The sequence below is a fragment of the Lipophrys pholis genome, assembly GCF_963383615.2.
Source record: "Lipophrys pholis genome assembly, chromosome: 8".
Lineage (NCBI taxonomy): Eukaryota > Metazoa > Chordata > Actinopteri > Blenniiformes > Blenniidae > Lipophrys > Lipophrys pholis.
Genome location: NC_137630.1, coordinates 17,370,129 through 17,397,225, shown reverse-complemented (window position 1 = coordinate 17,397,225; position 27,097 = coordinate 17,370,129). Strand labels below are relative to the sequence as shown.

The 27,097-nt window shown below is 41.4% G+C and overlaps 2 protein-coding genes across 2 annotated transcripts in view; both read right to left on the bottom strand.

Moving 5' to 3' along the window:
* Positions 1–1,950, bottom strand: part of src (v-src avian sarcoma (Schmidt-Ruppin A-2) viral oncogene homolog) — a 42,320-nt gene extending 40,370 nt beyond the window's left edge. The window contains exon 1 of the mRNA XM_080469362.1: positions 1,470–1,950. The gene's annotated coding sequence lies outside the window, so the exon portion shown is untranslated. The remainder of the gene's footprint in view (positions 1–1,469) is intronic.
* A 1,978-nt stretch (positions 1,951–3,928) lies between these two features.
* Positions 3,929–19,173, bottom strand: kcng1 (potassium voltage-gated channel, subfamily G, member 1). The gene is made up of 3 exons (XM_080469364.1): positions 19,120–19,173; positions 10,164–10,996; positions 3,929–6,839 (listed from the first exon to the last, which is right to left on the bottom strand). The coding sequence occupies exons 2-3, from the start codon at positions 10,941–10,943 to the stop codon at positions 6,060–6,062; spliced, it is 1,560 nt and encodes a 519-aa protein (XP_080325490.1). The 5' UTR covers positions 10,944–10,996; positions 19,120–19,173; the 3' UTR covers positions 3,929–6,059.
* Between the last annotated feature and the right edge of the window lie 7,924 nt (positions 19,174–27,097).

Here is a 27,097-nt window from a genome sequence, read left to right as displayed (position 1 = left end):
AATATTTGGAGCTTTGAGTCACGGTGAGTAGGAGAAACCAATTCTAAAAATATGACTGTCGTGTCTTTTAGGAGTGTGGGAAGAATAGAAAACTGTCATTTAGAATCAAAAATGTATAGTAATTATTTGTGTGTTATCGAAGGCAGGGCTGGATTCTCTGTGGTTGCAGTGTGAACTGACCCCCACATTAGGACAGAACCTAATATGTATTTGATTGAACTTTGAGGAGATTCTTTAATACTTTCACAGTAAAAACATTAAGAAATGTTACACTATGGGATAAGTGACATTGATAAAAGAGTTTTCATGGAGGATTGCGCTGAAAAGCTTTCGGACTGTGCCGAAGAAGCACATATTGAAGAGAAAAATGAAACTATGGGGCAGAATAGTCATGCATTCAGTGGAAAATGAAGTCACAAGCATTATCCTGATAAGGAAATACAGGTGCACCGAAAAAATTACTTAATCTGATGAAAAACATCATTTTTATATTTTACATATATGTGAAATACATTGAAACGTCAATAGATTTTGCATTATTTGCACATTATTTGCACTCTTCATAAGCAGAGAACTGTAATAGCGGTGGCCTAATGGCTCGATAAGTTGACTTGGGATCAGAAGCTCGCTGGTTCTATTCCCAAAGCGGACACTTCACCCCTGTGGGTTGCTGAATAAGTCCATTACCACCCATCAGCTTTCTGCAGCTCCTGAGTGCGGCATCCAAGAAATAAGATGGGTCAATGTGGAAAAAGGACTTTCCCCAAAGGGGTATGATGAGTATTAGTAAGTAATCTCACACACACTGAACTCTCAATCCTGGACTCGAACCATTGACCCTCCTATTATTAGGAAACAGTGTTAACTACTACTGTAAACATCAAAAAGAGTTAATAACACCCACCACTTTTGGGTGGCCTGCCAACTTTTACCTCTTAGTACCCCTTGTGCCACTACACCCCCCTGCCTAAAACCTCTCTGGTTCCGCTCCTGATTAAATGCCCTCTGATGTTCTGTCTCTCTGGAAATAAAGCCAGTACAGCAGGTGGGGAGCCCGTAAAAAGTCCCACTGCAGAGAGCTGCCAGATTTGGCAGGCTTCCACCCAGGGAGCCATTCCCTCTTAGAAATCAAGGATGTGCAGTTTAAAAGGTGTGGCTGTTTCCCCGAAACGCTGCAGAGCACAGAGTGTAGTTCATCTGGTGTTTGGAGAAAAGAGCCTTGGTGACTTGTTTAAAGTTGAGTAGATTTATAGTAAAACAAGGCGAGGAGGCAGCAGGATCTAAAGACATCAAGTCTGCAGATTGAAGGCAAAGTCAGGATCTTTCCTTCAATGGCTTGGTACATTTTTTTTTTTTTTAATCTTTTTTTAGGATCCGACTCTTCATTCATAATTTATCACTCCATGTCTGCTTGCCTGTCAATCCTCTGAAGTCAGTCACAGTAAAGCAAACAAGTTTGGGCCACTCACCCTGAGTCAGGCTGCTGGAGCTTTGTGGTGATCAGTCAGACGGCGGGACGTCTCATGAAATCATCCACGAACAGGTCAGACACGCGTAAAAGATCGCAGATCCGGATGTCTCAAGAAGAAGAAGAGGGGAAAGAAAGAAAGAAATCGGGGCTCGGTGCGGAAGACAAGTCGGTGCGACAGGAAGAGACGACCTATATGGATCCCATTCAAGCGGAGGTGCGGTGGTCACCAAAGCGTCGAAAACACGCGTCATCCACGCGTAAAAATCACGCGGAAAGTGGAAGCGCGCCGGTGTCTGAGGCTGAGGTGGTCCAGGAGAGGGGATCTACACGTCTGCCACCGTGCTGAGACGCCAAATCACGACCAAAACACCGGGATGAGCTGTGAGAGAGGCAGGCGGGGGAGGAGACTCCGGGGTATTTACCGGCGCCCATTGGTCCGACCGGTTTTGAGCAAGAACGGAGCTCCGATTTTAGTGAATGGCGTGTCTGGGAAGCCCCTCCTCACCTGGGAGCGCAGGTTCAGATATGGTCCTGCCCAGGTACTCACACTACTGATCCTGGTCTGGATCGTGACTCATGTCAAAGCCAACTGTATACAGATGAAATATGCGTTTTTGATCTCAAAAATGTCTAAATCTGTTGATCTCCTGTTGCAATAAATGACTCAAAACGAATCAAAAGGGGAATAATGAGTTAACACCAAATGAAAGTTGCAGTTATGATGAGAAGATTGTCGCTATTACTTAACTACAATGACACAAAGCGCACAATACACCGATTTGGTGTTAAAAAATTAACAGCCTTTATGACCTCGTTCTTTTTTAGTGACTCGATGCTGCCACCCACTGGTCTTCAATTGAAAGTTTCTGACCCTTTTCTTCCCTGGGTGAAATGCTGGGTGAATCCAACCAAACAATATTGAACACACACTCTCAAAAGCACACAGAAATATACTCAATTGAGGTCGGAGTTTTTCAGCGGACACCAAAAAGAAATAAATTGTAAACCATTTGTTTTTGGATTTAAAGTGGGGATTATTTGGAATGAATCAGATTTTAAACGCACAGGGCTGTCATCTACTGGTCACATTTAGTACTATATTTATAAAATGAGGGATTGAATTTTGATCAGCCTTGTCCCATCCTGGTCAGCTCACAGTGCATGGAATAAACAAATGAATAGGTTAAATAAATAGATAAATAAAAAAATCTTATAGTTTTTCATCCACTTCATTTTTATCCTACTTCCCTCTTTGTGTGTGTGTGTGTGTGTGTGTGTGTGTGTGTGTGTGTGTGTGTGTGTGTGTGTGTGTGTGTGTGTGTGTGTGTGTGTGTGTGTGTGTGTGTGTGTGTGTGTGTGTGTGTGTCTGTGTTCTCTGAAGTGGCTTCAACTGCCAAACATCAGCATTCATAATACCAGCATTCAAAATGTTACAATACTATTTGTATTCTATATTCTATATTCTATATTCTACACTCTAGGCATTGCATTCATTGCTCACATTAGGTCTGACTATGTAATAATGTTGCGCATAATATCCCGCATGAAAAAAGAAAAGGTGTAAATGGAGCTTTTTCACATTGTTGCTGCCTCAGCTTTGTGACATGCACTCGTGCAATTCATTGCATCTGATCTGCAGTTAAACTCTGAAGGTGGAACATTTTCCACCTTGATAACCAACACGAGGGTAAAACATCACAAGCATCCTTAAATATGATGTAGTTTCCATAAAACTAACAGGATGTAAGCAAAGACCTTAAAATATGAGAAGTTTGCTCAATTAGTGCGTAAAAGAGTCTTGAGTCCTGCTGGCTTCTTTTTAAACTTGCTACCTGTATGTTTGACATGGAATATACCTATATAGTATATATCTGTGAAGCGACGGGATGAAGCAGCCCACCTGCCCTGTGGTTGTTACAATCCGATTTGCACATGTAGAAAATGTATATATACAATAATAGATAACTTTTTAAAATGCTGAGCTGGAGGATGTATTTATTTTTAAAGTTCCTGCTTTTTTTCTAAGTCAGTGAAAGCGTCTACCAGGAGTCACAGTAACATTTTTGTGAATCACAGATGGGAGAAGAGGTTTCACAGCCTTTTTTGGAGACAATCTGGGGACTCAAATGTCAAAAAAGTAGAGCTCTGGGGTTATTTTCACTTACCACTGAATATATCAATATGCCTGACTTTTTTTTTTATTATTATTTTTCTTTTAACCCAAATCTGGCTCACAAACCGAGGAAAGATAAAAAAAAAAAAAATGTTATGTCTGTCTACAGTCTATGTTTAGATATAGGAAAACAGGCCCTGGTGGTTTGGATGACTGCCACATACGGTCTGTGTCTGTGATAGCAAAAAACCTCCCTCTGAGATAACGCGGCAAAAAGTTAAAATTAAGACAAGAAGCAAAATCGAAGAGACAACAGACAGGAAAGAAAGAGCTGCACTGAAATCCACTTTAAAGAGAGAAATAATTTATAAACATCTAGGCACAGCAACTGCAGTAAATACAAGCACGATAACGCCATCCCCAGAAAGTATTCAGGAAGAATTGCATAAGAAGACTCAAGGAGTAGAAGGACCATTAACACTTCATAATTAGATGCCGACCGCGCCGGAAAGGGGAATTAGGAACAAGGCTGACATAATTTGGAGTTTTCAGAGAATAATCAGTGGACTAACGTCACATTTCAACTATGCTCCATGGAGCTTCACAAAAAGCAAATGGCATCTCCCATTTAGTGACACTGAATAACTCTCAGGAGTTCACAATATCAACAAAACCACTAAAGTATCCATGGAGATGAAAACATCGCATTGTTGTTGAGTCATGCCTCTGCTGGGCCTGTGTGTCTCTTGTTAAGCAGCAGTGCTCTTATCTCTGAATCACTAAGTATTTTTAACTCTGACGGTCAGAATCATGCAGGTCATTGGTAGGCTTGAGGTTTTTGGGGCTTATATTTGATACTCTGTAAGTGCCATACGATGTCTTTTCCAGATATAGTGAGCATTAGAAATCCTTTTACAGTAATATTTGAGTGAAACTTTACACTGCTACACAGCGAGCTGCTTTTCTGGGAAGAACCAGAGTCATTTGTTTTCATTTTCCACTCAAAGACGTTCAGTCTAGACAGCACAAAATGAAACGACAATCGTGTTTGGGTCATTATTTCTTTGATATAATGAAACTGTTTGGCAATAAATCTTAGAGTGCTGGAGAGCCCTTTCATCTCATTTTTAGGTTAGACTGTGCTGGATTTGTAAGGAGCATGCATTTGTGGGATGGGCAGCAGAGCTGGGAAAGAATTGCACAATCTTCTCTGTCAATGCAAAACAAGTTCTACTGGCATTAAATGTTGTTAATTGGATCAGATGATTGAAATGTGAATGGTTGGCCACCCTGGTAACAACAGTAAACTCCGTCTGATCCCAGAATTGGAGTTCAAGACATCTGGCAGGTTTTTTTTTCATCCTCTTCACTCACAAATTCTGGAGGTGGTCTCCAAGGATGCCGTTTGGTCCCAGATTGCTGAGATGTCAGATTACTAGTATTTGCAGAGGTCCCATCCGAATGCCTCTCTGCATTGAGCTCATCTGAACTAACGAGGAACCTCTTTGAAAAGAGTAGAAACGTCATGCATTCATGACAGATGTGGCTCGAAAATGTTCCACTCCCCGGTGGGAAACATGCACGCATGTGTGTGTGGTGAAACTGGGAACTACCAACCGGAGTTTCAAAGACGTTGCGGTGGGTAACAGTGAGTTTCATGTACCTCAACATGGCATCAATTTTTCAAAAAAATGGAAAAAGTACTCACACATCTTGTTTTTGATTATACCCATAGGAGGTGATTAACCCTTGATTGGGCACTCTCTTAAATATTCACAAACAAAGAACATTTGTGACATGTCAAATTACATTGTAGCAATATGGCGTTGTATTTCAAACTATTTCTAATCGGCTAAAACTCTTGATAGATATCTTCAGAAAAGTTTCACGATCTTGTTGTCTCAACACCACGTGGTATTAGAAAGGGTTAAAATCTCTTCCTATCACCACTTCAGTGAAATTGACTTGTGGTTTTAACTCTAAAGCTTTAAAGCAGCTGTTGTATCAACTGTATGTTTAAGTGCAGAAATTGGTGAGAATGTGGGACGTACAACACATTTGTTATTGTGTGATTGGTGAGCTCATTTTTCTCTTTTCTGGACACTGACAGCAGCAATAAAGCAACACTTCTGCTAGCAGCCACGATGCTATTTGTTTTGTCACGTTATGTGAATGCCTTAAACTGGGAAATGACGACTTCCTAACTGGTAACTGTCCCAGCTGCATGAGCGTGGCATTGCCAGAGAAGATTTTCGATGATAACCATCTCTGCTGCTCATTCCACACATGCATGTTCCTGACAAATGTGTAAGAATTTGAAGGTTTTCCGACAGTGTAAGAGTTTTCGTCAAGACGTTTTGTTATAACAAAGGAAGAATCAACTAAAATTACTTCATTTTTTTGTGCTACATTTTTGTCCTTTCTTCTTTCCTTTCATTTTCCAACACAAACATGTTCTTTCTTGTGACTTCAGCCTCAGTCGTCCATATCTCTGGCGTCAGACGCCCCCATGGGGAAGAGCATGTCACTCTCCAAGGAGAGGTTGCTGCCGAGGCCGGCCATGCGGCTCCGCAGCAGGAAGTGCGTCCTCCTCTGCAGGAGCCTCTGCTGCTCCTGCTTCAGCTCCACGTAGGATCGCGAGAAGGTGTGGAAGATGGAGGTGACGGGGAAGGCCATCAGGAGGATGCCGCTGAGGATGCTGCTCAGCGCCACCACCTGACCTGGGATGCTTCTCGGCACCATGTCACCGTAGCCCACCGTTGTCATGGTGATCACAGCCCACCAGTAGGTGGCGGGGATGCTGGTGAATTCCTGCGTCACGGCCATTTCGTTCTCGATCAAGTACAGCAGAGGGGAGTACAGCGCGATGGCCACGCACAGGAAGAGCAGGAGCAGTCCGAACTCCCGCGTGCAGCGGCGCGCCGTCAGTCCGAGGGTCTGCAGGCCCAGCGAGTGGCGAGCCAGCCGCATCACGTAGAGGATGCGGAGGGCCCTCAGGATACGCAGCACCAAGCCCACTTTGTCCAGGTAGCTGTTCCCAGAGCCGAGCCGCTTCTCCTCTTTGGAGGTGCTGTCCACCACCAATGTGATGTAGTACGGCAGGATGGCCACCACATCGATCAGGTTCAGGGGCTGCCGCAGGAAGGTCAGCTTGCTACGGTCCTGGATGAAGCGCAGGCTGAACTCCAGGGAGAACCAGGCCACACACACCGTCTCCACAATGAAGATGTTGTAGCACATCTGGGAACACGTGCCCTGAGAGGAAGAGGATGAAGATGTGGCCATCAGCAGGTTCACCTCAATACAATACAGTATCAATAAAAAAACTAAGAAGAAATGTGGCTTCTGGAAAGAAAAACAGAAATAAAAACAAAAACAGGAAGTGCATCTGATCTTATGAAATATTCTAATATTTGAGATTATATCGTGGATTTTGTGGATTTTCATGATTTATAAGCTCAAAGTATGAAGAATAAAAATTGAAAAGGTTTGAAATATCTAAATTTATTTGTAACAGATTTCACAAGTTCAATTCAATCATAACCTGAAGAATCTCAAGGGACGTTTCAGACGCACCTGTAGTAGTCGTAGTCACTAGAGGGAGCCACTTCAATATGAAATGCAAGCGCTATAGGCTGTGTGTGTGTGTGTGTGTGTGTGTGTGTGTGTGTGTGTGTGTGTGTGTGTGTGTGTGTGTGTGTGTGTGTGTGTGTGTGTGTGTGTGTGTGTGTGTGTGTGTGTGTGTGTGTGTGTGTGTGTGTGTGCATACTAAAAATGAAAGCACTCGAGTCCGTGATATGAACAAAACAATATATATATAATAATAAACTCTGGAGCAGTCTTGTAGTGATCTATTGGTGCCCTTCCCACCTCACCCTGAAGTGAAAATTGAGACATTAAGAAGAAAGCACTTATTTAATAAGGTTTTTGCCCCCATTGATGACGTCAAAAGATTTTCTTGATTGACATATATCAAATATGCCCTCCTGCAATGAAATAAAATGTATATATATTATATTATAACAGTGGGTTTTTAAAGTTTGGGTTAGTCCACCAACAAAGCTTCTCCGTGGCACATTGGCAGGATTTGAAGGTCAGGGGGATGCAAGAAGAAATGAGTTCTACATTTTAAGGTAAATGTATCTAAAGAGCTGTTTAGAATAATGGAACATATGACGAAGGATTAATGTTCAACCAAGAATTAATGCTTGGTGTTATGAAGCATGAGTGATGCTCTGTGACTGACTTTAACAGAGAGAATCAACACCTTTCAGGTATATGCTTACTTTAAGAGGTTTTTAAAAAAAAATTATACAATCGGCTTGAACCAAAGTTACGTCAAATACAATAAGGTACAATCATTAAAACTTAGTTGAAAATCTTCAAGAGGATAATTCATTTAGGGAAAGTTCTGCTTTCCCTGAATCCGTGTGTGGCTGTGATGTGAAGCAGATAAAATCCTTACACAGCACTCAGATGAGGAAATGTTTTCAGCAGAATGATCCCAGTAACCTGTCGCTCCTCTGAACCTGCCACACACAGGAGGACTTGCACACTTTGTCTGCAATGCTTTCTTTTCTGACTGTGGCAAATTTACAGGTGACGAGGCTGTTCGGATGAGAATATTGACACTTCTAATTAAACTGAAAAATGCAGCGATACTGATAACGAGGTAGTGTGAATACAGAGTAAATGAGATAAGTAAAACGTTATATACTGCAACGCCCCTAGACGCATAACACGAATCACATTTCTTCTTCTTTTCTTACAGTTTCCCAGAACACAGATTGTTCTGTATCTAATCGATGCTTGGGAGCTTGTTTTAGCTGCATCCTGTGGCTGCTTATTGGCTTTTTTTTCTATCTTTGTGGTAACATGATTACAGTATTGCATCATCTATCTTTTGGATTTACTTACCTCGGGGTCGTGGCTCGCTGGAGTGAATCTTAGAGACACCGATATCCCATACCCCCCCCAAACTTTCCTCCTGTCATTCTAACACGTCACTACAACCTCAACAGTCGTCGTATTTCTCCCAGTTTTGACTTTACCGGAAGACTAATTTCAAAGTTTTCTGTAAATCGTCTTTATCTAACCGCGGTACCAGAGCTCCACACAGTGAATAACTGAATAAAAAACACCAACACAACACAGACCTACTTAATTGAATGATTGTTGCAAGCACATGAAATACAGCCAGCAGTTCCTTCTCCAGAAAAAAGCTGTGGCTCGGCACCAAACCACAAATCCATCTGTGTCTGTTCTTCATTTCCTGAACAAGACCCAGTTAACGGAGAAAGTTTGAGAACTCCCGAAGTTTTCTTTTCTAAAAGGGAAAGTAATGTGGTTGCATTTTTTGGCTCCGCGAGAGATAAATGAATTAATCCCAGACTTGTTCATACACATTACCCCTCAAGTAGATAATGCATGCGGCTCAAATATTTTCCTTTGATTGAACTGGAAACTGGATTTTAATTACGGTTGTGACTGAAGTCAGACGTAATAATCGGAGCATTTGATGAAAGCACACAGATGTTCTCAAAGATTATTTTCTCGCCTGGAAAAATAATGCTTCCATCTCTCAGCAGCCTCAGTTTTTTGTTGTTTTTTTCACTTACGAAAGCTTATATTACCCAACGGCATGACGTTTGTTTGTGAAATAGTTGCTTTATGCCAGTTTTTCTTTGAGCAAAGAGCAATGCAATGTAAATCTGCTTAAAAAAAATCTAACAACTGGAGTTCTTTCACCAAACACACTGTATTCAGACAGTCATAACTATTCAGGGGCCCTGTTTGAGGTGTGAGGAGAATAAAAAGAGGAATTATTGTTTATTCTCAGTCAGGGTGTGTGAAGAAATCAGAGGAGAGGGTTATTTCCAATGGATCTGAAGGAATCGGCAGACGACTCCAAATTTTTTTCTCAGGGGCGAATCTGATCATTTCAAAAAGCCTGAAGGCCAATAGTCTCTGAATTAATACCTTAGCCGTCAAACCAGATTTTGGAAATACCTGGAATAGGGAATTGAGGTGGGGGAGTAAACTAAGATGTTTCTGATTCGTTAAGGAATTGCGCGATTGCATAGTTGTGTGTGGTGTTAGTTATTCGGTTTCAACCATGTTTTCAGAAGTATATTTAATGCAAATATAATGTAGACATGTAGATTTTGCTTCTTAACACTAAAATATTTCCTCTTTTCCCTGACATTTTATCCTCCTATATCTTTTCTTGCTTTGTGAAAAAGGTGTCTTTTTTTGTTTCTTTTAAGGTAATAGCTTCTTTTCAATGGTGATGGTTTTCACTTGTACCTGTACCTGTACCTGTACCTGTACCTGTACCTGTACCTGACTCACTTTACTCCAAACTTCACTACATAAACTTGTTTATGAACTGCTTGTGACCAGTAGTGATGGACATTATGCACATATTTTAGACGGCTTTGAGCAATATGTCCACTATTTTTCATCCATATTTTCCAAAAATTGACCGTCCAAATGACAGCTGGACGGCTCGCTGCCGAAAACCATGATATGACCTCTTCAGTCTAAATCTGATAAGCTAAATGTCATTCGTCTACTCACCTCCTCCTCCTCTTCCCTCATGGCAGGCATGGTGCTGATGGATAGGTTGACAGCAGTGATGGTGACGAACAGGACAGACAAACAGGCAAAGATCTTCCCCGGAAGGCCGGAGTGAGGTCTCTCCACCATGTCTCTTAGCTTCCCCATGCACCAGTTGACTCTGGACTCTGTTACGGTCTCCCCATGACTGCTGTCTGAATCCAACAGATCCTCCAGGAGTTCCTCCTCCTCTGCCCTCTCCATTGCTTCAAACTCCTCCATCCGCTGTAGCAGGCGGCGGCGACAGCACCACTCCAGGCTCTCTTCAGGGACGCCCCAGTACAGCAGCTCCTCCCTGAAGGAGAGGGCGCACATCTCCCGGAGGGACCGCAGCTTCCCGGCCCGCAGGAAGGTCAGGATGGTGCGGAAGGCACAGGGGCTGCGGTCGAAAAAGAACTCGTTGTGGGTGACGTCGTAGTCGTCGCAGATTCGCATGATCTCGTCGAAGCTGCTGCAGAGGTGCAGCTGGCCCAGGCGAGACAGGGGGAAGTCCTCCAAGGTGGTCCACGGCAGCTGGTAGCGCAGGCCGCCCACATTGATGATGGCGTGGAGTTTACGGGCGCTGAACAGTGCTGTGTTGTCCTGGATGGCGCTGAGCTGAGGGGCGGGCTGTGCCCTCTTGTAGAAGGCCCCTTTGCAAGCTTCCACCTCTTGTTGGGGAGGACGGTTCAGAGAAATATCAGAGGCACAGCTCAGGGCACTGTAGTCATAATCGGAGCCATCGCCCGCCAGCAGGGTCATCTTTACTGGTCCGATCACATCCCTGTGCTCAACCTCCCATCAGCACTGTCTCACTGTCAGGGGAAGAAAAAGCATAAGACACATAAAGAATCAGTTACCAAAAAATAATACGACTAAAGAATAATTTCATATAGTGTTTTCTTTGCTAATCATGTTGATAAAAGGTTGTGCCATGACCAGGGCATTATGTCTATCATTTTCACATTCCTTCTGGGCCAGATTATTCACATCCTAATATCCCAGTCACACCCTCCGACAGAGCCTGGTATATCCCAAAGACTGGACAACACACGGTGAGAAACCCAACCTGCGGTAGGTCATACAGCGCGGACAACACTGCAATGACATTTATATTTGCGGAACTAAATAATTACTGATTCAACACAGAAGGGCTGCCTACTCAGCTGTGTCTTTACATCTCAAGGAGCAGGTGTACTGGTGTGAAAGAAGGGTTAAAGAAGACCTCAACAAAGAAGTGGAATCATCTCCTCTTAACTATCTCTCCGTCATTTCTCATCTATTGTTTTTTCTTCTCAACAAACAAATCCAATACACCAGAGTTAAGGAGTTGTTGTCCCTCTCAACTAATTTATGTTAAGTGAAGTAAATCAGGCCTGTTGGAGTTTGCATGTTCTCTAAGCCCCTTCTATAATTCATTGTGAGGTTCATTTGAGACTTGGTCAGAGGTAAGAATGTTTGTGTGGATAAATGTCTCTCTGAGATAACCTTGAGATGGACTGACAATCTATCGCTAACCTTTTTTTTCAATGAATACCCACTTCCACAACCACAACTGAGAGGAAGTGGGAATAAAAGATGGTTGACAAGAGATTAGGAATCTAAGGGCATCCATTATCAGACTGACATAATGAGTCTAAGCACGAATATGGACCTTGTTTCTTTTAAATCACTCCTCTGTGGTACACCACTGAAACATAAAGCAGAGAGGTATGTCTTTTAGTCATGAATGAGTAATATACCACAGCGCAGCCTTATTGCAACAGGAGGCACTTAGACTATTTACATCGTAATTGAAATGGCTACTTGTCATTATGAGAGGAAAAGCCCTGCAAGAAATATTTTGCTTTCGGAGAAACAAGCAACTCACAGAAGAAACTAAAGCACGTAAACTGAAATATCCTCCAACAAGCAGTGATTTAAAACAGTGGAGCATCAGCAAGGCTCATTTAACTAAAGTAAAACTATTGCAAAACCCTGAACGATAACTCTAACTCCTAACCTTTGAAGGCTTGTGATGATACGCAAACTTGAGAGGGTCTATGTGATGTGAAGAGATGACCACTGTAAATAAGCTAAAATATGCACACCCTGCTGGTTTTACCTTCACATGGCCTCTCTTGTTTGTTTGAGCCTCAGGCTTTCTTTAAGGTATTCAGCAGTAGCTTTCATTATCTATGCTCTTCAAACCTCATAGCTGTCTGCCCGATGGTCGACAGAAATTTATGATGCAGGCATTTTCCTACAAAGGTTTATCATCATTTGACAGGTCCCCTTTTCTGTTATTTGCTTTGTCTTAGTCCTTTGTACACAATTTTATATTTTTGCTGTATACTCGAATGAAGCTATTATTTGGAAGAGGCTGAATTTTTAATGCCCAGAAGCATGAATGTCCTTAGTTTGAATATGTATATGTTTTCTAATGCTGTTCAAATACATGGATTTGAGGCTAACTGGTGACAGACAAGCCCCATTAATCAAATAGGATCTTTAAGAAGCTAAAATAGACCATTAGATGGATTTTGGTGTTGTTAATGTTTTGTTTTGTTATGTATTGATTTTCTTGGCTTTGCATAGACTGTTGAATTGAATCGCCCTGGTTTGTAATAGTAAATGGTGAAAATTCATACAAACACACTAATTAATTATTTTTATTTTATCTTACCATGCTGGATATATTCATGCTGACAACAGGACTCAAAGGGCCACTACATGTGGACACTGGTTAACAAAACTGATTTAATTTGGCATGTTTTATGTTTTTACACATAATTAATGTAAATAAGGTATTTTCTGAATAAGTTCTTGAAGAAAATATCCTTTTTGGTTTTCCCAGCTTCACAACAGGCCTCCTACTCATAATGCCTTTTCTAATCTGCTGTGAGACGAAAACATGACTTATTAATTAAATAACGACAACAACAAGAAGCAGCATAAAATAAAAAGCTGACACAAGCTACAGAAATGTCCCATAAAAGTAAATGAACATTTATTTAAATCTGCAAAAGCCACACAGCTATAATGCTAAAGTTCCTCAATATGAGACACATTTTATGTTGCTACCAGGAGGACTGCATCAATTTTAATCAAGCTCTACCCCACTAATAAACAGGTGTTGAGTGAAATAATAACAGGGCCGCTCCTCACTGGAGCCCCAAATTTTCATAACAGATTCAAAATATCTTCAGTTTTCACTGATCAGGGGAATTATACAGTGGTGAAGATGCCCATATTTTAATGGAGAAAAGGCATCGGCATCATTCTTCCACAAATCCTTTCCATTAATGCAGCGACTGAAAATTTATCCTTTGCTTTTAACATGAATCTAAAAATTTAATTACAAAAAAACCCAAAAGTACCTCAGTTGAAAATAAGCTTACACTCCAAAAATGCAGTTTAAGCATCATTGAACAAGGGCAGCGATCTAAGTACAGCATGTGTCAAGGGATAACAGCCTCACTCCCCACATTGTGCATGAACATCTGTTAGATACAGCTGCATGCAAATTACAGATAATGACATGATGTTTCACTGACTGTTGTTAGATGATTCACTCATGTGTTGTTTTGCACAGATGCCATAGATTGAATCGTTAACGTGCAGTAATCAACTATCTTGCAATAATTAGTGGTGAGAGCTTTAAAAACACTCGATCCCTGATTTTACTGTCAGACAGGGAGAGGCCCTGCGCGCTGATACCGTCCTCAATCAACATCAAGTGGATCCGTGTAGGAGAAGGAAGGAAAAGTATTCAATGACAGGAAAGCAAATAAGAGAAAAATGTTTACAGGGTATCACCAGTGCACCGAGGACCTTGTGGCTTGTGTCCAAACTAATTTAATCAATTACAGTCATTTAGAGGGAGGCAGGGCAGCCAGTCCAGGAATTAAAATGTCAGTGCCTGGATTTGCTGCACTGCCAATTCTGGGTCAGGAAGGAGTGCCTTGGCTTCTGAAAGGAGGATGTGAATGTGTCGGCTGGATGGTTATTAGGCACCTGCACTGTCAGCCTCTGTGAGCCGCTGATTACAGCCAGCATCATCATCCATCCCGCGAAATCAGAGCAAGCCCACACCGAGCTCTTCCCTCCCAGAACCCCACCCAACCGCATCAACTTATTGGATAAGAGTGACACTGTGGGGAAGTGGTTTGCACTTTTGCTTTATAGAGTGAAAATTTGCAGTTTGATTCTGTGCTTAAAAGTTGGAAGTAATTTATTACTAACACTAAGGGCCCACGGTATTTTACAGAGATTCAGCATGAAGCATGCAAAACTGCACACTTACGCAAATAAATTGCACTTTCAATTGTACAATAACACAAGGCTGTCCCCACCACGACTGTTTCAACATTTTCAGAGGTAACAAATGCTGCTATGAAGTCTAAATAATTTTTTTTTCATAGTTCTTGTGATTTGGATTAAAATGGTGGGACTTTAATGTAACATTTAAAACAAATGTCAATTATTGCCTATGGATCTTCCACTGACAATGTCCAGAAAATCCATAATTGAACCAGAATGAACCACTCGGTGTGAGGAAAACAGTATGTGGCATGAGTATTGAGTTAATCATTGACAGCTTTGCTTTGGAAAATCCATTTATTTGATGTGTCTGATAAAGTCCACTGGTGCAGTAGATTAAATCTCTATGCAGGAGAGATACCTTGCAAACCCTCCTGTATGTTTCACATGTGGAGCGGCCATGAGGTCAGACGGATCGACTATTGTCAAAGGTTTCATCACTCACCAAGAAAAATGAAGTGAAAACACATGTAGAAAAAGGTGCATTTTCCTGTAATCTGTCCTACTACTTCAGCATAAATACTGTCAATCAAATCCACACTAGTGCCACTTAGTCAAACCAAAACACGCAGAGGAAAATTATTTCGCACAACAGTGAAAAATCCCCCACTTTTGCACATTCTCCCTCTATGTGGCGAAGGTTATCAACACGCCTACGGTGCGTTGCCTGTGTGGATGTGCACAAGCCTACGCCACTCTCCTACTAGATTAAATCACACTTAACCCCTCAAGGCTATTGGGTTCCTCACTTTGCCTTTAAAACCTTTTGTTATTTTTCACAATCAGAAGAGCTTATCTAAACTTTAGTTTCTGTCTGTTCTCTCTGTCGGGCCTGAGAGGCTCTCCTGCCTTTGTCCTCAGGGGAACAGAGAATCTCAGAAGGAGAGATGAAACGCTGCAAAGACGGCGAATACTGTTCTCCCCACCAGATCGGCTGAGGTCTGGCCTCGCTCTGTGCCAGCGTTATCACAGCTAAGCCACAGGGCATGTTCTCCAGATTGCCTGGTGAGTCACTGGGTTGTGAGCCTCTGTTGCTTTGCTCCATTGTGCATGCATTTCCCACAGTTCCCTCTCCAAAAGAGCCCATAGAGCGCGTCCAAGCCGCCAATATTGAGAGACGATTTTAGTGAAAGTAAATGACAGTTAACATCCAGGCGAGATTTGTGTTGGAAGCAAAGAAAGACATGTAATAAAATGGTAAAAATGATAGACAATTTTATTAAATCACACAGATTTAGAGCTTAATGGCGTAATGCTGGCAAAATAAAATGCAATACCATAGTGAAAGTTAAAGGTTCGGTTGCTGCCTATTGCTTTCACTTGGATCCAAATGTCATTCATTGTATTGAGGCATTAATAATGCCTTGTAACTGTACAGCAAAATCTGTCCATTCATCAAATTTACTCCGAGGTGTGAGGCAAACGGTGTGTGGTTGAGTTAATTGTTCCACTTCCAGTGCAGTAAAGTTCCTGCTTGAAATATAGAATCAATTATTTCTTAATTACTTGGATAACATTTTTTTTCTTTAATGTGGTCTGCTGGTGAAGTAGCCATGATCACGATACGTGGGAGATAAATCCTTTCTGCATTAGGAAACATTTTGCATAAGCGGAGAACTGGAGACCGGCAGGAGATGACAACCCTTCAGTCAATCATAACCTGGTTATAACCTTCAGAAATGCTCCCAAGTTTATGAGCTGCTACACTGGTAATGTGGATTTCATAAACTTGCGTACAGGAATAAGTTTGACAGTCCTTGGATTGTTTTCTATGGAAACTCCACAATTTCAATCAGCAGTCACACTGTGTAGTGTAGTGAGGAAGTCATTTTGAAATTGTGGACACTGTCAGAAGATTGATCTCGGGCTGTCTGTGAACCCCTCTCACCGTGCAACAGCAGACCAAAGATTTTGTGCTACAATCAAAGATATTGCCATGGTTTCGACTGGGATAGCCAAAAAAAATCATTAAGTGTGGAGCTGCCTTAACACTTCAGCAAAGGAAATCTCCACATAATAATGAAATGAAGTCATTCCAACCATTCGGCAGAGACATGTGTGTGAGACTTCTGTTCATTCGGGACACAAATGTAACATTTAATCTGAGCATATGCAGAGCGGCTGTGTATCCCACGGAGAGACATGATGATTTCATTTATTAGTGACTATTTATGGCTGGGTATCTGCGTATTGGTAGAAGTGTGTAAAACAGATTTTACCAATCTGTCTGTGGATGAAGAAATTATGATCCAGCTTGACTCACTCCGTGAAACACATGGTAACTAAATGAATATCACATTTCCATCAGTGTTTCCAATGAAAATCTGAACCTCAGGGATTTAAAACAGTCACTTTTCCTTCCAGTGGAGTGTGAAGCATCACCAGACTTCCCATGCATACGACTGAACAACCAGATTTGGTCCTTTTTTGTAAAGCAGATGAGGAATACATTTTCAGCATGAAGACTGTTGCAGAATCACATATGCAGCTTGAAAACGAGGCTCTATCATGTCCTTTGGGATTAAACGATCATTTAGACCACATAACATCCCTTTAGTCTACTCAACAACCAATTCTCTTCCTTTTCCCTCAGTGCTCAGTTTTCTCTAATGGACTATAAGAGGGTGGTGTTTCCAGAAATGGACCACAAGAGCTGCCAAGGCCTGACTGTCTCTCTCTCTCTCTCCCTCCCTCTGTTTCTCTTTGTCTCTCTGAGATCTAGTTAAACACTGAAACACTCAGGCTCGCCAGAAGCAGATCTACCCCAGAAGACCCTCGCTCACAGTGATTCCAGCGGGAACAGTTGTAAACAAAAATGTTTCTTTTTTGCTGGAGGTGGGCGGTATTAATGCAAGCGCTGCAAGAAGCTATAGCTCAAGGGCAATAATTGCCTCTCCAGCTCTGCCTGTGGCCCTTCACAGTACGTTGCTGCCTGCTTCTGAGGTACGCAGGAAGTATGCTGTGGAGATAATACATTTCAGTAACGAGCTACGTTTGCTTTGTATGGCTGTTTTTTTATTCTTCCCTCTGGAACGCAAACCACAACAGACCTCCCGCATGTGTGCAACCTAATGCCCCCCCCCCCCCCCCGCCACATTTTAAAGAAGCTTTCAATTTGATCTTAGATGAAATGCCAAAAAAAGAGGGTAACCTTTTCAAATGCCACTCGAGGCTTTTCTTTGACCGCCTCTTTGGGAAGAATGTCTCACAACAAAGAGCAAATGAGAAGCATCACACTTCTGTCATTTTCTGTCCGCAGTTTATTTCCCAGCCTGTCCTCCGTCTGTCTTTCCTCCACTACCCCCCGCCAACCCTGAGAGGGTCTGAGCCGACCCACCAAATCCCCACATTTCTGCGTCGCTGCTCCACAATATGCCTCATCTTCTTATCCCGAGAAAACGGTGGCACACAAGTCTGAGCGAAGCCACAAAACAACACCTCAACTTGACACCGATCACGCTCACTCGCGTACGACTACAGCATGTTTTTTTTTTTTTTCTCTCTCCCGTCTTTTCTCATCGCCGAGCATATTTCATCTCTGAGTGGATGATTGCATGCTCTCACCATTTGTGAGTGCTCATCTCTCTTGATTATATAAAGATTGCGTAATATTAAGTTCTCCACGTTGTCTGTGTGCATTAACCGATATTCACTTTTCATGTTTTGATGCCCTTTTCCTGCCATCATCGCCTGCGGCCACGCAAACAATTTGGTTTTCACAAGTAGCTTAATAGAAGTGTCTCAGAGGTTGAGCACGCCATCCAGGCAGCTCAAAACGACGAGGACCTGATTGCCTGTCACTTTAGACAGAGTGCTTCAAAGGAACTGTCCGGCAGGTCCCGGGGGGCCGTGGTGACAGAAGGTACAAGTAATGGTCTATCAAAGATCGACGAGGAGAAATAAAACTGAACTCCTGACACTGTGAGTGCAAAAGTACTTTAGCTGATGAGATGGAATGAAAGGAGCAGACAAACAGCCACTGAGGGCTTTCTTTTCCTGGAGGGTTGATGGATGTGAAGTGAGACTGAAGAAGATGGGGAAGTGAGAAGTAGGAAGCATCACTCAATGGTCAGCACTTAAAATGTTTGGGTGGAAAATGAAATGCTTCCTGTCATAAAATATAACACGTCATGTGACATAAAAACAGTGAAGGGGTGAAATGTTTGGCTCCACATTGCTGAACCCGAGTGGTTTTCAGGTGTGAGGTGGACTTTCTCTGGGGACATCAGGGAGCAGGAAACATCCACGGGGAAAGCAAGGGGATCCCTGGAGTCCTACATTTTTGAAAGGAAATCCTATTATACAAATTAAAACAAAGGTGGAACTATTTGTGATTACATCACAATTAAAATGATAGTTTTACCCGTAATGTTACAGACTTTCAATAATGACTTAACAGATATGAAAAAACGAAAACATCCAAATAACACAAAAAGATATTGATACCATCAGCTGTTATTAGTAATCTCTTATATTGTGAGTCTGACACTCGACAGAAATGACACAATAAGCATTTGTGGCATGAAACCTTTGTGAGAGAGTCATCTTCCCACTCCATGAAAACCACTGACAAAGCATCATCAAACAGCTTTAAAACTCACAATTCCACAAAGAAAAATAACTTTAACCTACTTACGTTTTCAAAGCACATCCATGTCTTGAACTGTGTTGAGTCTGAGCACCGAAGATCTATTCGTATGTCCACAGGTCAGCCGGCAAATAAGGATGCTGGTGGTTGTTGGATCTGCACCAAAAACAGTGAATGGTATCTATTTCAGATATCTTACACATAAAGACACCTGGGAATAGCAGATTATAATTACTTTGTGAGTCCCTCTTTATGGAAGAATCAGACGGCCGCTATTAGGTGTTAGAACAGGAGAAAAGTCATTAGTCCATCTCATTATAGTCACAATTACCTGGAGGATGGAGGGGAGGACAGCGCATGATGGATTACATATGATATATCACTGATCTAACTCCTAAAAGAGCATTTACATTGTGGACTCAAAATCACATTTATGGGACCCCAATGTGAGACATTGAGCGTTTCTTATCGATTCATGGCAGCAGCATCAGTCAGTGATTCACTTGGCTCCACTGGCTCTCAGATACTAAAGTTTCCCTTACATCAGTTTTCATTTTAAAATTTCATTTTAGAAAAGTGGTTATCTCCAATGAGATTGCAAAGGCTCGCACACACACACACACACACACACACACACACACACACACACACACACACACACACACACACACACACACACACACACACACACACACACACACACACACACACACACACACACACACACACACACCATCACATCATTTCTCTGTCATTTTATCTGTCATTCTCACATATATACAGCTACACTTGGAGATTGTCTATCATATTACAATCTATACACAGACATACACACGTCAGTGTGACAGACAAAACTTGTCAAATTGAGCTAAATTGTGAATGGAAAAAAAAGAAAGAAAAACACCCACCCATCCACCCACCCACCCACACACACACACACACACACACACACACACACACACACACACACACACACACACAGTATATACATATACATATATACGTGAATGACATGAGAGCTCCTGGTATTAATACATATCTGTACGTGGGATTGACAGATAACAGAACAACAGATAACAACTGAAATCCTCCTCTAGTGAGATATCAGTCAATGTTTACTCATCACAATACACTGAAATGTTGCTGTTGCCTTGTCGCCATGATGCACATGTAGAGTATGCATGTAAATGACCGTCATCTGTTAAAGACATATGCAAAAATTTGGCAAAACGCAATCCTATCTATTTTAATAGAGAAAATACTTGAACCGAAACAGTAACCCGCTCCATTTTATAACAGCTGACATTGCCGCTGCTACTTTAAAGTTGGGTTGTGATCATATTTCTGAAATATCACAGGCTATGATCTACAAAAACATATTATTTGAAACGATGCTCAGCCCAGACACATGGATCTATAATGTTATTTATAAGTTTTGACTGTGCTGCAGACATGCAAAACTCGACCATGTGAAATCTACCACAACCCAACTCTGTAAAAACAGAGCACAAGTTTGAACAGTGGAGCATTTTTTTAATAATCAAAAAGCATACTCACTTTGCTCTTGAGTCAGTTTGACAGCATCTGTAAGTTTGCAGAAGAAGCCTGAAGGCGACGAGAAGAAAGCAGGAGAACACAAACAGCTTCTGCTGCTTCACTCTGCTCCATCCATGCACAGGCTCTGGTGGAGTATGAGGAGGCTGTTTGGTGATCATGAGCAACAGGCTGGCTCCCCACCCCTGCTCTCACCTCCCTCCCTTCCCTTTTCCCCTCGTCTCTCGCGCTCTCTCTCTCTCTCAACTCCTTCCTCCTCATCTTCCTCCCTCTCCACCTTCCTCCATCGCTGACATCAGAAGTGGGATGTGCTATTATACCAAAAGCTTTTGAGCAAAATCCATGGCAACCACCATCTTGACAACTGTCCACCCGTGTCCACCTTTGAATCAGAATAATCAGTGTCTTCTGATTGTGGACTCACACAAAGGTTTAAATCGGTTTGGTGGGTTATTGGGGTGAGGGGGTGGAAAGGGGGAGGGCCGTGGTGAGCTCAGACTCACCAGGGTGTCCAATTTTAGACAAGTGGTGGGAAATGCTATCATGAGGTATGATGATCATGAAGAGGAAGGTACAGTATAATATGGTTCAGTCAGATGATGTTTATCACCATCAGAGGGAAAAGCCACAGTTAATCTGCATCTTCTTTTCACACTTATTTCTTCACAATGTTTTCAAAAGCGTTTTGGATGAAAAAAATAAAAGAGTGAACAGTTTCAGTGTGAATGCATGCGGAATGATTGCGGAGTGTTATCAGCAAACTGCCTGTGTCACCTGTGTTTGGAACTGTTATTGCCAGTATTGATCTACCTGGGTGGAAACAGCAGAAGCAAACACACAATTACACGTGACAACACAGTCTCAACCCACTATTTTGAATGCTCTGATGGCTCTTAATGGCTTCAATTTATATACTGTGGGTCCAATTTGTCATCCCTGTCAGTGGCGCATGACGAGATCAGTAAAAAATGCATTATTGTCTGGTGGTGTAAGGTGCTCTGAGTGGGGATGTGGGTATTGGAGGGGAAAAAGAAGGGTCAGGCGTAATTCCTGTGAGCCATTGTGTCTCAGAGTAAAAGCTGTTAAAGCTGCTGCTGGATGGGTGACTGAAGGCAGCTCAGGGTTATGACGCAGAGCAGAAATGTCAATAGAACAATGGCAACATATTTGACATGTATATGATACACATTTTTTAACAAGCTACATTTACTCACATTAGCACATTTTCATTTTATATGTGACGGTATACCAAACTACTTTTCCATCCCTCATGATTGTTTGTGGCATCACGTTTACCCTTAAGTCTTCACAATGGTTACGCATTTGCTATCATGTAAAGATGTATGCATAACAAAAGCACACCACCCGAACACAGTGACAACATGTGTAGTGATTGTCCGCCCTGCTAATAAACTCCCATTCGCCCTCAACAAGGAGATCACAGGCGTTATTACAGTTTATCCTGCTCATAAACAGAATGTCTGAAGAATCCAAGCACTTTTTGAATCCTCTAAGGAAACACCGGGAAGGCAAACTCAATAGTTTACATCCTTTAAAACAGAGATGGGTAATGTTGATGGGGGCCAAAAAGATTCATAATGGTCTGCTTAAACAATGTTTGACAGATGGAGCTTCTAATTTAAAGGGGCTAAATATGTCAGGAAATCATAACAATACCATATTTAGTTTTCAGTATTCTAAACTATTAATGAGATTGGGAGAGAATTCAGTTGTTTTTTTTCCAAGCACAGGGAGATTTATAATAGAAAAACATCTACATTGCTAATTAGACTGTGAACGTCCCCAAACTGGATTTTTATTCAAAGACTTCCATTAGTTCAGTGCCAGCAGCGATCCTGCCCACAGGTGTTCACATGCTGATTGTTGATTGCTAATTACTGAAATAATCTGAGCCTTTTTTTTTCTCGTGGAGGACCGATGTTTCCTCTGACGCTGCATCTTCTTCTCCTCCAATTTTCTCTGTAGAGAAATGCTATCTTTGTTCAGTGCCTTCTTACTCAGAAAGGCCAACTGTTGAGTCTTTACTGAAGACTCTTTGATCCCCCAGTGCTTAATAATCAAATACCGTTTTCAAAGTCCCCTTTTATCTGGGAAAAACTTCACAGATGATGAAAAAAAAAAAATAAAGGATTTCTGAAAACCTTCAGTCAGGCGTTGTTGATAGCAGTGACACTTAACTACTCAAGATTAAGAATGGAGAATACAGATGGTGCTTTTTGTTGGTGGATATCAGGAATCCTGATAGTTCACATGATAATCATTTTTAATCGAACATACACACATCATCATGGAAACGATATTGCCTCTGTGATTGTTTGTGTTGTGTTCATTGCGGAGTGATCGGATGGAGCACTGAGCTTCCCTCCACCACAAACATGTGGAGTTGGATGTGTAGATGGAGGACGTAGGGTAACAATCATTAAATCTGAACATGAAAAAAACAAAAACAATATGGGAGATGATTTGTACCTCCTTTTCACACGTCGAGGATAATATTAAAATATAAACAATTATAAACAACACAAACATTTTCATATGAAGTCATTTGCATTATCTGGGGCATGTGTTTGATATCCCACATTCATGAAGGAAAGCGTGCTCCACGGATCATGTGTGGATAAAATTCTGACCATTTTCAAATCACATATTGTGTGAGGAAACTTGCACAAAGAAAATGTGCTAATTCCACACAGAAAAGCCCAAAGCCTACACTCAAACTGGGAATAATCTCACTGTGGAGCCACGGAGCAGCACAGAAGGAGCTAAATGAAAAGTGGGATATTACTGCCATCCTAATGGTACAATAACAATAACCATCTTGATTTTGTGAGCTGAAAGAACACCTCCACTACAATAACCAACTTTATATCAGTTGTTTGCTTTAAATTATACATGCTGTGGTCAGTTACTGTGCCAAGTTCTTCCATCCAATGTATTACCACTTTTATTACTGATTTCCTGGCAGTGGCATACTCACAACTTCAACTGACATCCAATTGTCGTCCCACATTCAATGGAGAATGAGTCTCTAACAAAAATAGTGACTCAACGACAAAAAGAAGCAGAAGGTAGTTTTGACTAATTACTGTTGAAATTGGATGTTCTGCTCAGACCTAGTTGATTGTCTCAATGTGATCTCGATGGACGAAAACCACTCCTGAGTTTCTCACTAGCAGCCAGGAGCTGATGCATTAAGAGTGACTGTTAATGTTTTGTATTTGGTATAGTGATCTACAGAAATCTGTGACACCATACTCACCATTTCACAAACAATTCAAACTGAATTGATCTGCATGGAGAACAAGGTCACTAATTGCCTGCTGTTTGTCATAATGAACTGCAGATTCAGGGCCCTAATAATTGATCGGATAAAAGCTTGTGCTTTTCATTCATGAGTAATCACGCTAATGCAGGTCTGCATTTATTTATTTGAACCTCGGACTGTTAAGATGTCTGAGTGAAGCTACGCAGCCACTGTTTGGTTCTTCTGTTCCAATACAACCGCAGAAAAGTGGACAAACTGTGGGAGGAGGTTTTTGAAAGAAAATGAAAAAAAAACTAACTTCTTTATTTTCATTCAAACACAACAAACAAGCTCTCTCACTCGCATAATTGCACAAGTAGCTGCTGGTTGGTGTCATTGTGATCAAACTAACTGAAATAGCTCTCCTTGTTATCAGCAGCTCTTGTGTTGATTTTACGCAACTCATGCAGCAGTCCTGCTAAGAGAAAGCTCCCAACATATCATCCGCAGCACAAGGTAGACTAGAGGAAGGCCTTGAAGCTGCATCCAGTCATATTCATATAACAATGCTCAGTTTGTCTTAATCAGACTGGAGCTGAAAGAGTGTAGGAGGGATAAATAAGACTAATGATCAATTTTTCTCATTACCTGAACTGCAGTGGCAGATAAAGTATGTTACCCTTGTAGGGGAAGCACATAGGTTTATGCAATAACAACAATGCAAATTACAACGTGCGGCAATAATTTCAAATGAAACTAAATTAGAGGTTTCTTTTTTAATGAGGGGATGTGATTCTCAGCAGGGAAAGAAAACATTGCTTGAATAAGAGGATACAAAAATTGTATTGTGCTACAAATGAGTCCAACAATGTAGGTATATAAATACAAGGCAGTCATTAAGAAATTGTATTGAAAGCATGGTGTTTCAGGCAATTTTGGCAATAGCTTGAAATCCTTATTAAGACTAACTGACTAGTCTTAAAAAAAATGTAAATAAAGGAAGAAAAATGCGGGAGGCGGACTGCTGTCTCATAGCTCTGTAGCACTGACTAGTGGCAGGCATGTGCATGACACTTAAACGGTGTCTTTTACGTGAATAGAACACTAATATTTCTGGTGGTGGTCATCCAGTGTTTCATTAATGACAATAGTCCATCACAAGGTTTTTGAAGAAACAATTACAACTACTTTTGGTTATTTAGTAACTGATTACTATTATGAAACAACAATGTAGTTCCAATTATTTAAGTTTTTGTTCACAGTTACAGGGAAACAGTTTATAATTTGCAGAGTTGTTGTCGCTCTCTGTCCTTTCAGCTGTTAGCATTCGACTTACCCAAAGCCGTTGATTCCGTTGAAAACCAACTTTGTTGCCATTTCACTAAGCTTCTGTTCACTAAAGACGCTCCTCATTAATCCTGAATTAACTCAGTTCACATGACAGCAACATGAAGATGAACCTGTAAGCAGCATTGATATTTACATTAGCTTGTTTGTGCAGTGGCTGTGATTAGCATTAGCAGCCTTAAATAACATTTATATTTGCTTTCTGCATGTTGGTTTAGCCCAGCTGTTTTGATTCTGTGGCTTTTTGTCATAAATTAAGAAATCTGCTTACTTCCTCCCTCTAATGAATAGAATAGAATAGAATAGAATAGAATAAAATAGAATGCTCCACACAACACAGAACAACTTTAGCTGAACATGAGGGAATCATTTGATTGACCAACCTTGTGCTGACAGTTCAGCGAATATATCACCGCAACCCTACAAAGACACAACTGTGTGCACGTTTTGAACACAGCCCTACTTGAAAGGAACTTCTTAATATGTGGATGGAGTTTCAAATCCCTAGATGTTCACATCTCAGCTGACCTCACCTTCACAACAAACATCCCTCATGAGGCGAAGAAGCCCAACACTGTACGTCCTCAGGAAGCCGAAGTAAGCTGGCTCCCCTGCTGATTCATTTCTCTCAGTCGTCAGCCACAGAGAACCTTCTGACCTGCTGGAGCACCTTATTGTGATTCAGCTGGAAGACAGGAAAGACAAAGTGTAGCCTTCAAAGCCACACTGGACACTGCTTGTTCTCCCCACTGCCCTCAGAGATACTCTCTTAATCTACTTAAAAAGAAAATTCTATGAAATAGATTGAATATGGATGCTTCTACTCCCAAGCATCCATATTTAATTTCGTATCGCAGACTTTCAGATGAGTTGTTCACCAGCTACTGAAAGTATCAACGAAATGAGAAACACATCTCCACTTTGAAGAGCTTTTACTGGAAATATGGACGCCAATTATCACCCAACATTAAATCACAAGAGTTTTACTGTATGAAACAAGGTTAAGACTTCAAGGGCCTCATCTAATAAAATTTGGAGTGTATAAAATAGGTGCCAACAAGATATTGATCAGAACACGTATTGAAGCTGATCCAACTGGATGCACAAAGGACTGTGACTGTTCAAAATAGCACTCAATATGTATGTAGTAGATGGCACACAATATTAGACAGTTTGCGACTCTATTAATGTTCAAAATGTAACGTGATCTACAACCCCTGAAAACACTCTTGTATTGTTTATGATTCCATCTCTGTGTTCTTGTGTAAACAGAATCTAAAGCAATGCAAATCCAAATTATAACTAATTAAACTTAATAGTGATGGTGTTATTTTTTGTATTTCACAGAAAATGAAAGCACAATCTATTTGTGTCATCTACGACTTTAGTAAATCAGGCCCTATATGCACTGTAAATGCAAGTGCATAAATCTAGCATAAGTTTATATCTCTGTTCGCTCAGTGATAAACTGACAACTTGTCCAGGGTGTATCATGCCTTTGGCCTCATGCTGGCTGGACTTCTGATACACTTCAACTTAATGCAACCTCAGCCTGGATCGAGTGGGTGTAGAAGATGGATGGTCAAACACATAAAATTTGCTTGTAGAAGAGTGCAAATGTCTGTTTTTTAGTTTCTGTCAAAACCCAACCAAAATGAGGTTTTGATGCGGAAGAGGCACAGCTGTGTCTATTTGACTGTGCTCAGCTATAAGCCTCTCCAGGAGAGCTGACTGAGCAATGCAAGTGCCAACATTGTCAATTCTTGGAGTAAACTGCCGGTCAGGATAGTCTCCGTGCAGGAGAATAGCAGGAGGAGGAGGAAGAATATGCAATAAAGCGAGACCTGCCATCACAGGGCG